Below are 12,006 nucleotides of genomic sequence, written 5' to 3'. Positions count from 1 at the left end.
TTCTGATTTTTCTTGTCCACTCACAACATCTTCCATATTTTCTACAGTTGCAGGACATTATTGATGCTGCGGATGGCGTGATGCAAAGTTGCTCTGAAAACCAGGCTCTAGCACTGCAGGCAAAGCAACAGGCAGTGGTCCAGAACTGGGAAATCCTAAAGGACAAAGTGGAGCAGCGCCGCATGGACCTGGAAGGAGCATGCAAACTCTACTTGTTTCTAACAAAAGTAAGTCCAACATCCCGATGAATCTAGACCAGGGGTCTGCAACCTTTAGCTCTCTAAATGTTTTTGGACTAGAACTCTCATCAGCCCTAGCCAGCAGGAAAAAAGATGTGTTATCATTGGAGTTGTTTCCCAAAACATCTGGAGAGCTGCAATCTCATTGGGTCTCATTCCAAACGTGATAATTCAGTAATTGTTACGCGGTAAACTCAATTACCCATAACAACCCCCGGTCTAGCAGATTCTGAGTGGTGGTATTGCAGTGTTAATCCCAATTTTCAGAGTCCATAGTATTCCTTGGGAATATTGTCAGAATTACCTTGGGTGGCAATTCTGCCTGCAGTAATTCTGATGATTTTTGGCATAACAGGGGAGGATTTGCATCCAGCATCTTGCTGGAGGTAAATTCTCCACTCCAAGAACAAACTTGGAATTTGGTAGCACAGTCAAAATAGATGTAATTACATTACCCCAAAAAATTGGGGTAATGGAATTACTGTAATTTTCTTACCACACCATTATACTTGGAATCACCCTAATTAAGGCTGGTAGGGCAGAATTTAACTTTTGAGGGTTCAGCAGTCTCATTGTATAGAACCCCTTCTCTTTTTGCTTCCCGTTTTATTTTGGTTTTTAGTTTTCCTAATGTATTTTTTGGTGGTCAGAGGGATTTCTGCTATAGTCCCCTGCCACTGCATCCCTCTCCTCTGTTAGTGTGTGGTCCTATGATAGCCCAGTGGCTCCTAGGATAGTGGTGCCTTTTTAGCCCCACATATTGGTCCTAGGAGGATTTTATCACCCTAAATTGGTTGTAGGAAGTAGGCTGGTGGCAGCTACTATTTAGTCTTGGCTTTACCAGGGGTGCAAGCCATTTGACAGAATTAGTGTCCCAATGTACCATTATGGTAGTTACTGGTGTCCGAAGGGCTTAATTTAACTCCTTCTCTTGGCTATTTTGTTTCTAGGGCCCATCTTTGATTAAGGCAACCATGAGACTGTCTGAAAATGGCCATGGGCTCTTCGTGAGCCCAGCCCTTCACCCTCAGTAGGCCAGTCCTTAGTCCTAAATCAGGCATTACAGATCTTGTGGGAGTGTACCTGAGCCTATGCTGTTTTTTGGGGCCAACCTGATTTTTTGCAGGCTGTCAAAACCTTTGTTTGGTTCCCTGGCGTGTTCTTGGAGGGTGGCTCTAGAGGAAACTGGAACCCTGCCTCAGTTCTGCTGGATTTTTCAGAGAGTCCTGTAGGGCTCTTCAGGTTCAGTCACCTGCTGGAGGATTGCAGCAATTTCTGAGCTTTTGCTTAATTCTAAAGATCAGATTTGGCCATGCTGCCTAGATTCTGGGTCCTAACCTGATCTCCAGTCTTGATTCCTGGATGTTAGATATCCTTCCTGGGCTGTCCTCATCCTCCGCGGCCCCCCGCCCCCATCGTCCACTTCGCATGGGCTGAGCTCTTCATGCTGGATCTGCCTCCGGGCTGTTTTACCACCTCTTTTCCACTTTATTGACTTAGAGTAGGAAGCACCCACTGCCTACTGGACTCCACACCCAGCCTCCATTTTGTGATAGGGCTGTCCTGTGCTGTCTTCACCATCCACATCTTGGGAACATGTTCTTCTGACTAGGTGTCCCATCTTGTCCTTTGAGTATTTGGAATGTCCTTGTCCTGGTTTCTGCATCTTCCTCAAGCTTTTGTCACTGTTGTCTTCGCTTGTGGCCGGCGGGTGCTGTTCCTCAGAAGGCTCTTTGTTCTTTGTTTGGGTCGCTGGGGGAATAGTTGGTCCAGGGTTCAAGTCTCTAGGTGACCTGTTCCTGCAATTCCACCTGAAAGCGGAGAGACATACTCACAGGGTTGTTTTGCCTTCCTGGAGCTCACTTTTCACAAACAAACAGTGGCCTCAGGGACCTCAGGGGCCTGAGTTGGCAGGCTATTTGAGATACTCAACCTCAAGGGTTCCCTTGGTTGCCGTGTTCTGCAGGTGCCTGCCAATCCCATTTCTCAAATGGTTTGTATTGGGGTCTAAGTCCAGCTCTGCTTTTCTTTTCTTGTGACTTCTGGGCCTCAACACCATCCCAGGTTCTCTTCCTAAGGATCTCCGCTGGTCTTTCCTGGGGTCGTTTGCTGATTTCTTTGTACCTGTGGGGTGGATCTAGGACTTACCTGACTTTTCACTGTAGCCGCAGGTCAGACTACAGGCATTACCCCCCTTGTTTCGTAGGTGGCACATTCTACAATATTGCGACCTTCTTTCAATTTACTTCTAGGATATTTACCAGAACAGTGGTCTATTCCTTTGGCCCCACTGAGGCCCCTGGAGTTCCCCACGAGACTTGGATTGTTAGCAGCTGCCACAGACACTTTTGTGTTACATTCCTGTCTCTGCCATGGTATCAATGCCTGGTTCCTATGTTTTCTTCCTTGGAGTGCAATATGCCCTGCTGGGGAGATCCTAGACTTTGGTAGCCCTCCTAGCTTTGATGGACATTGTGTAACGTTGTTTCCGACCTCGGAGTTTTACCACTGTGATGTGTGAACCTGTATTTTGTGTATTACTTTAACCTAGAGTCTAGGAGGAAACCTATGACTGAATTCTCTGTGGTATCTTAGGCCCGGAACATTATGATAATAGTGTGGGACTGTATTGCCTTGAGGCAAACTCTGAACTCACCTCTAAAAGTATATATGTGTATGTTGTGCGTGTTTGTGTGCCACCAGCTATGGAGCTTACATTTTAGTGTCCGCGAGTTAGGTCTTAACTGGCCATTTCTTGCTACATATCCTGTATTATGTTTAACTTATAAGTACTTATTTTCATCTCATTTATATTATATGGGTGACCTTGACATAACGTGTTTACCTTTCAGTGGTCTCCCGTTGTTTTCACAAAGTAAATTACCTTGTTGTAATTTACTTTGTTTACATTGCTTCGAATTACTTTGCATTTGTGTAGGTATTTGTGGGTCTAGGCGCAAAAGGGGGTGGGCAGGGGTTTGGGGGTGAGAGTGGTGGTAAAGGGGACAGGGAGGCATTGGGGGTTCCCCACACAGAAACAAATCGAAGCAAAATGTGTAGTAATGCACACTAAGTAAATTACAACTAAGTATTTCTTTTTTGGTTGAAATGACATAGAACCCTGTTCAGTATAACAGTGTGGTGTGTTCTTTTGTGGTGACGATTGGGAGTAGCTGTGTCTCCCTGCTTGCCATCCTCCCTCCTGAAGTTAAGCTTGACTGTCCTGCTACGGCTACCATTGGAGGGTCTGGTCTTTCCTTTTGGGGGCCCACTGTTCTACCATTAAGTTTGACAGGTTGGATGGAGAAAGACCCCTCACAAGAGAACTATGCAATAAATTCCATAAAACCGACAAAAGTAACCCATAGCGCATGCAACATTTTCATTGGTGTAAAGGAAAATCACTGCACAATTATTGACAGCGGCTAGACAGGAAAACAGCAGCAGTGTGGCAGGGAGCCAAAAAGAACAAATGTCCTTGGACTGGATGGCTCTGGGCACATACAATGAAGCCTGTAGAAAGGGGCAAGAAATGAATATTGTCCTACATAGACAAGGGCACGTGCTAGAGTAAAAGGGTGATACTTGGACAATAAGGATATGAGGTACAAGTTAGGAATATATATATTTTTTTTTAAACAGTTTTTATTGGATTTTCTTTTAGTAAACATCAACTTAATCATCATAAAACAGTTAGCCACAAGGCTGGTCACACTTTTCAGGCGTTGCTACGCCCCGGTCCTCTAACATCCCTGAAGAAGTTCCTAATATTAACCTTAACAACCATAGGAATGAAACATGTAGGTCAACTATTGATACTAATATAAAGCATCAAGCAAAGTACCAGAACCTCTGGTAGGTGCACTGTAGGCACTCATTGACAAAGCATTTAGAAAAGAGTAATTTACAACCAAGGCCTCTGTATTAACATTCTGTATATCGTGTGGTTTTGTTCCCTTCAACAATTGAGGTTTAAATAACCTAAAGCTGTTCACATGTACATCTGTAAACGTGATGATATTCGAGATCTCTAAGTGAGAGATACAGATTGACTGCATATTTTGCACATTATCACTTTTGTGGTGATTGGCACTAAGCACTTTTGTAGCACTGGTCACTTTGTTAACTTTTATGTGATTGTTTTTATACTATTTTATATTAAAAATTGCTAATTTTATAACAATCATTTGTGAAGTCAGGTTGTATTTTCCGTGAACTTCCACTTGTCATAGTTTGAATTGTTGTCTGTAAGTGTGGCAGTCCCAAGATTAGCCAGTGAATTGTGTGTCCTGAACCTATAATAGGTGTGGGAGCCTCTTGTTCTTGTTCTTGGTCACACTTCCCCTCCTCTGTCTTCCTCCCCAAACAAAACAAGTTATCAAAATGTCATCTTCCCATCAATCTTGGCATACAGTCCATACGGGTTGTTAAAAAATATATGATTGGCTTTTACATATGAGAATAATGGGGTCTTGTAGGAGGAAACATGTGCAGACAAGAACTAAAATTCCAATTGCGTAATAACCAAACTGTCTGTAACTACGCTTTGATACCTCAGGGTCTGGGCGTATAACAAATGCAATAAATAAATTAAATAAATAAATAAATAAATAAAATGAAAAAAGGACTTGTCAAGATGTTTGAAAAGTGACAGTACAATAACCAATTCATCAAAGATAAACCACATTTTTCAACTAACACTGTCTCCTTCTCTACCCTCTACAAACTCTCACTGTTTTGTTCCCTTGCCCACTTCCTCCCCATTCCTACTGTACCAATTATGTAACTACGTATGCTGTCTTGCAACAGATCCACGATGCCTACGGGCTGTTTCGTGCTTTATAAATGTTAATAAATAAAGATCTAACTGTACTACAAAGTGCATTCGGAATCCTGGCAAGTTCAGTCACAAGAAAGCAAGTCAACCTGGCAAAATAAAGCAAGTCTATATGTCCCTGCGTTCCTAATTTATAACTCCTCTGTTCAAAGTACAGTGTGTTTGGAGAACACTTTTATTGCAAATTGAGACCAAAACCTCGTATGTGTGTGGCAGACATATGTAGTCTACATATGATAGAATCCACGCCTTCCAGCCAGCTTCCTGTGCTGAACTCTCCAGGCCCGCAGCCTCTGCTGTCTTCCCTCTTGGTCCTAGTGTTGCCCACTGGTCCCAAGCTGGAAGCCCCTGCTGCCACGCTGGAACTGAGTGGCTTGATGCTGTGCCGCCTAAAAACTGCTCCATTGTGAGACACTGAGCCTTGCATTCCTGCTGCTGTTCTGGCCATCCTCTTCTCAGCCTTTTCCCTCACTAGAGCCGCCTGTGGCTTACCTGAAAAGGCCAACTCCTTGCCATCTGCTGCTCATGCTCTTGTACCCGGCTGATCATGAGTTGTCTCAAGGGTGCTCCAAAGTCATGAATTCTGTGGTTCCGGTCCCTGTTACATCCTCAGCCTCTGGTAATCAAACTGGAGACCTGAACAAGTGTCTACCCAGACCGAATCCCAATACAAACAAGCATTGGCAAAGCCAACCATTTTGGCTGTGTCCAAGTATTAGGCATTTGCCAAACACTGTTAGTAAATGCCCAGGTATTCACACCACTTTGCATCTGCTATTATCAATGGGCAGTTGATATTACTACGACTGTACCTGTCAAGTGCCTTTGCCATGCCTACACAAAAGCCCAAACTGTTGACATTACCAATTCCTGTTTTTTGAATGAATACACAGAGCTTGGTAAAATATATATTGACTAAAACCATTTTCGCCTGCTTGCCCTTGATGGTGGCTCCTCAGCAACCCTCACCCCCTAGTTCTATTCGTGCCCACGTGTATGCCGCCCCACCCAATATTGATTCCTAGAGGCGCCACTGAAGTCAAGCCTGCTTACAATGTAAGGAACCTTTGCTGTAAACCTGGAGACACGGACAAAGCATTTGGGAGAGTGAGCATTGCAAGCAGGCATGAGAATTGCATTTCTGCATACCCACAATCCTTTGCATGTTCAGTGTGCATTCCTCCACAAAGGAACAAATATGTGTTCTAGTTATTCGACTATGCATAGCATTATTGAAGACGTACACGATTCGTTTCTTTCTCACCCTCATATTGATAGGTGCCAACTCAAGGCTGTTTGAGAACCTTTCTAAGAAGGGATACTGTTGCATCTTTTGCTGCTTTCCCTGCTCCCATGGTATAGCTTTCTGCAGTATTTATTTATTTATGTATTTATTTATTTATTTGTTTGTTTGTTTGTTTATTTATTTATATTTGTACCGCGCTGTCAGACGCGCCCGGAGGCATAATAGCGCACCACATGAACAAACAAACAGGCAAACAGAAATTTACTGCGCAGAATAGACGGTGAAGAAGATGAGTTCATAGACAAGAGTACAGAGTCAGAAAAAAATAGCAGGCAGTATTAGGGGATTTGTTCACATAGGTCTTTTTAATATCGGCAACCATTCGTACTTCAGACCGATGTCCAGTTCAGGGGCGATGATAAAGTCATCATCATTTTGTTGTGGCTTACACATCATGGATCAAATGATCGTTAACCTATTCTACAATCTTCGAGAGGATATTGTATGCTATGCTGGGGTTTGATCTCCTCCGGGGACTAACAATGAACAAAGAAAAGGGGGAACGCAACCGCTTCCGCAGCATTATGAGTTTGAATTCACCTCAGCTGGGTGGCTAATGAAGGAGTAGGTATATTACATTACTCTTAAGCCCTATTGCCCTACGTCTGTAAATTTTATGCATGTATGTATGTGTTCTAAATGGCATAGGGATGTAAATGTTAAACCGCATTTGCCCAACTGGCTGTCCTACAGCTGGCATCGTCTCAGAGTAATTTACTTTATTTGTATTTGTATTTATTATTCTTATATAGCGCTTTACTCCAAAGCGCTTTACAGTTAAGAACATGAATACATAGAACATAACAGCAGAAGCAATTTACAAAATATGAATCAAACCAGTAAAACAGCATGTAGAACAATTAGCCTATGAGGTAAAAAGGAGGGGGAGGGGAAGGAAATGAGCAAGGGGAGAGAAGGGGAATAGAGTGAGGAAGCAAGAGTGGGGGGGGCGTGGGAGAGAAAGGGGCAGGTATAGGGAAGTATGAAGGGGGTACTAGAGGGAGGAGAGAGAAAGGGGAAGAGGGGACAAGAGTGTCAGGGTGGGGAGTGGAGAAGGAATGATTTCAAGGAGGCACGGAAGGAGGAATAGGTGGGGATGGAGTGGATAGAAAGAGGTAGGGAGTTCCAGTGTAGCGGGGCAAGGAGCTGAAAGGAGCGGAAACGAGACGAGGCACATGGTGGTGGGGGAACAGAAAGTAGGAAGAGATGAGCAGATCGGAGTGAGCAGGGGGGTGTAGAATAAAAGAAGGGAGGAGAGGTATGGGGGCAAGGTCATGAAGAGATTTAAAGACAAGACAGAGGAAGTGAGATTTAAGTTGAGAATGGAAGGGAAGCCAGCCAAGGTATCACTTTATCACTTGCCTAATTTAATGCTGAGCACAGGATTAGCCTTTGTGCTGTCAAAGAAAGCCAGAGCTACAATTGGGATAAAAGGCTGGCTATCTAAACCGTGATAGCGTTTAAGTAGGTGAGCGGCTTGCTAGCTAGTCCCAGGGAATGCAATGCAGCTAAAACTATTTAATAGTCAGTGGAGACTGAGATGTTCCACAGGCAGCAACTTCTAAAGTGATTAAACAAGTCTGTGGTAACACAAACATTTTTCTTTTAAAGGTCCGGGTTACATTTAATTTCGCCTCTACTTTCGGCTCGAATTTCTCTCATTTTCATCTTTTGTAGCAATACTAAAATGTGGTTCTGCGAGCACCCTTAGACATTCATAGACAAACTGTGCCAGTTCTAGGCCATCGCACCGACCCAATGATTTCACAACACCACCTGCACATGGAATTTGGAAAGCCAACCACGATCTCACCTGCCTCTGTCCCTACAGACGAGCCGGGTTCCCCTGTATGATGGTAAGCGTAGAGGGCCCCGTGGGACCCGGCTGACTGGGCCTCTGTCACGGAGCATCTGACAGACACAGCAGGAGGCAGCGCACATTAGTTACGCTGATCATGTTGATCAGTTGACTATGGAGCAAGTTTTATTCTTCAATCACTGGCATTTAGCTAGTGGTCAATTGCTTAGAACTTCTCAAGTGGTGATTCCAGAAGTGAACTGGACCTCCAGATAAAACTGCCTAAGAACTCTTGGCCTCTGGGCCTTAAGCAGAAGTTTCCATGTACAGCAAAGGACTTGGGTGGGGCAAACTATTGAAAAAAGGGAGAGATATAGTTCTAACCAATTGTCTTCTCTTGTTCCAGAAACAGATACTCTGGTCTTTGTTGTTTTGTCCAATTCTCTTTTCCATTGGGGATGTTGAGAGCATAGCAGAAGTGAAACACTGCTGGGGGCGTGACGTACCCGGGGTCTGTGTATCGGCAACTCCTGCAGAATTTCATTTGCCAGGACACGATACATGTTGCCACAGTAACAGCAGGTGGCAAGCAGTGGAAATATCAGACATAATTACACCGAAAAATGAAACTGGTTTGAAGCAATCTACAGATGCTGTCAAGTTTTGTTAGAAACGTTTTGTGCAGAACGATCGGCGACTCCTGTACTCTATACGAGCGCTACTCTGCTTCGCTTCCTCCATTAACTGAGTATTGCACTGGTTTCTTCTGCACCTCACTTTGCAATCCTGGACAATCTCCCTGATTGTGCCACCTGCTGAAAAGTGATTATTTTCTTTTGGCTCCTTTAACCAACCACAGTCTTACTGGGAGGTTGTTTCATTTTGCCAGTAGCCATCCTTCATCTCTTGCCTGAGGTTACACCTGAGTTATAGTTCCACATCATGATTATATGTCCGTTCGCGGAAAATGGGCCTCATTGTTGAGCGCTCGCTGCTGCGATCTGAGCGTGATCTGCAGGTCGCAGGATCGAATCTCGGCAAGGCCAACTCATTCTTTCATCCTTCCGAGGTTAATAAATGAGTACCAATTTCGGTTGGGTGATATTGTATGTAAATATGTGCTCTGTAAAGCGCTTTGGATTGAGGCGCTATATAAATAACACATCATTATCATTATCATTACGTGTTTGGTGGTAATTCAGCAGTAAGTCCATGGAATTATTCCCAAACTGGAATAGCGTGATTGCCACGCGGTCCGTGGATTTACCACGGGATTATCGAGTGGTGGCAAAGCAGGGTAAACCCCCATTTATGGAGTCTGTATGACTCTTATGATTTTTTTCCCGGAATTCCTGCTAGCTGTAATTCCATCATGGTAACTCCGACAGTACGTTTTTGACAAAAGGCTGAAGGGGAACCCTGCACTTTACTTAACTTTGCCTTCGATCCTCCCAGTACAATGGTGCAGTAATGCAGTGGTGAAATTGCAGTAACGGCTTTACCACCACTTTCCTGCACTGAGGCACTCATAATGAGGTCCAATTATGTCTTGCACCTCTTGAGAATTTGAGGTCTGGGATGTTTTTTTTTATCGTGTACCCTCCTTCCGGGGCTGGCCCCAGGTCTACCAGCACCCTGTGTACGATTTTTGGGTGCCCTCGCTACACTCCCAATGCTCTGTGACTATATTATCGTGTGTTAAATGTTTTTTATACTGCGCACTGCCACCACATCCGTGGTCCCGTGATGCTCTGACGGATCTGTAAAGCAAGAGGATGAGGTGTGGGGGGTAAGTTAGTAGGACTGAGCGGGACAAAGGAGCAAGAGAGCTGTGATATGCTGTTGGCAGTTTCGGTTTGGTTTTCACTGTTCGCTGAGCGTAGGTGTGAATCTTCGGTTGGTAGCCGCTATGTGCGCTTGTGCAAGTCTATGTGTGGTTTGTTTCGTTGTTGCGGTGTAGTGAAGGGTGTGCGGTACAAACAAATACTGGAAAGCAAAAGCACAGCGTGATTGTTGAATATGCGCTGGCTTCGCGTCTTTGTCCCTCACTGCCTTGTAAAGTGTCAGTCAACGACTTTCTATTCACTAATAGAAAGTCTTTGACTGACACTTTGCATCGGTCACCGCATCACTCGATCGCCTCCTGCTCTATAAGGCTCATGTTGTGATTGCCTAATTGCTCAACATAGAGCCTGTAATGTTTGCAGACCATGCACCATTGAAGCTACTCCCTTAATTTTTACTTTTTTACTCCGATGGTGGGCCCTTCAAGGAGGTATGATGATCACTGGGAAACCTCACACCCACAGCTGCCTCCTCTGCAGGGGTGGACTCGGAGGCAAAAGAGGCCCTGGAAATCATTTTCAAAGTGGCCCCAAATAACATATGTTCAGCAAGTACAACCCTTTTCCTACAGGAAACTTTGCAAATACCACACAAAGGAGGCCCAGGATGCAGAGGCCTACCGGGAAACCTCCAGAGTTCCGTATAGGCCAGTCCAGCCCTGCCCAGGGTGCAGAGGCCTACCGGGAAACCTCCAGAGTTCCGTAAAGGCCAGTCCAGCCCTGCCCAGGGTGCAGAGGCCTACCGGGAAACCTCCAGAGTTCCGTACAGGCCAGTCCAGCCCTGCCCAGGGTGCAGAGGCCTACCGGGAAACCTCCAAAGTTCCGTATAGGCCAGTCCACCCATGTTCCTGCGGAACACTCGCACTCACTTTGCAAATCTGAGCTCCAGAGAGCTTTACTTAGCTTAATACAGCGCACCTCACATACAGAGCGACATCGCTTACCATCTACATGTGACTGCTTGTTGACTGTGTAGAACTGATGCATGAATTATTCTCGAGCAATGGCCAGGATGAAATAAGTAAACTCAAATGGAAGAGCTACACCCAGAGTGTGTAATGTGTTTATGTTTTTAGGTGCGGGATTACTTCTCCTGGGCTGCAGAAGTGCTGAGAGAAATGAAGGCAGAGGAAACCATTCGTGACGTGTCCACCAGCAGCCAGCGTTGCCAAGGCCACCAGGATCTGAGGACGCAGATCGAGGCCCGAGAGGAGACGTACGGCCATCTCGTGCAGCGCGGGAAGTCGCTCCTGCAGGAAGGGCGGGCTCCAGCAGCACAGGTGCGCAGACCCTCTGGGCTTCTATGGGCGAAGCAAAAGGGATATGGGCGCTAGGTGGCGCAATTGTAAAATAACGAGCCATTTCCCTAGTGTTGTTCTACAAGAATTGATTTCTCAGCCCATTGCCACATTTGAATGTTGTATTAGTGTCCTGAAGTGTACATTTTTTGAGCAGAAAAAGAAATCCATGTTTTCATTATCACATGAATGTACGTATTCATTCGTACCCTCGTCACGAGAGTGTTATGTAGACAAGGTAGATCTGTCCTGAATGTGAATTATTTTTATTTTCTCCTTTATTAACTTGAAAACAAGTAGCAATAACGGGAGGAAAAACCTCCTTCTTCACTCATTGTTGCAGCGCCACACAATGATTTTTTTCCGCCAAAAAATTGGAGAGTGTGGTTATATTTGTCTTCCAAAATATTGTATACATATAAAATATGTATTCGGCCGACGCGAGGTGACAGACAGTTCTTTCTGTATGGTGGGATTAACACCCGTAAATTCATGCGTGAATACTCATATTAAAAGCAAGCATTTGCAAAACTATAACTGGCCCTGATTGAAAAAGGCATTAGTTTGCCGAAACACGTGTCTCACAAAGGGCATTTCATTATCTAGTAATGTCACTAAACCCAATACATTTTTGAATACAAATATAACCACACTCTCCGATTTTTTGGGGGAAAAAATCGTTGT

General features: G+C 44.7%; 1 protein-coding gene across 3 annotated transcripts in view; it reads left to right on the top strand.

Annotated features, from left to right (window-relative positions):
* The window catches only part of SPTBN5 (spectrin beta, non-erythrocytic 5), a 1,050,196-nt gene that overhangs the window by 520,331 nt on the left and 517,859 nt on the right, over positions 1-12,006 (top strand). For all 3 annotated transcript variants that reach the window (XR_011283950.1, XM_069638812.1, XM_069638811.1), the window contains exons 29-30: positions 48-227; positions 11,101-11,304. Coding sequence is in view for 2 of the 3 variants with exons in the window: in XM_069638812.1 (XP_069494913.1) it covers positions 48-227; positions 11,101-11,304 (384 nt within the window). In the remaining variant the exon portion in view is untranslated. The remainder of the gene's footprint in view (positions 1-47; positions 228-11,100; positions 11,305-12,006) is intronic.

The sequence above is a fragment of the Ambystoma mexicanum genome, chromosome 14 (assembly GCF_040938575.1).
Source record: "Ambystoma mexicanum isolate Mex_15411 chromosome 14, UKY_AmexF1_1, whole genome shotgun sequence".
NCBI classification, from domain to species: Eukaryota; Metazoa; Chordata; class Amphibia; order Caudata; family Ambystomatidae; genus Ambystoma; species Ambystoma mexicanum.
Note: the sequence above shows the minus strand (reverse complement) of the source record. Positions and strands in the feature narration are given on the sequence as shown.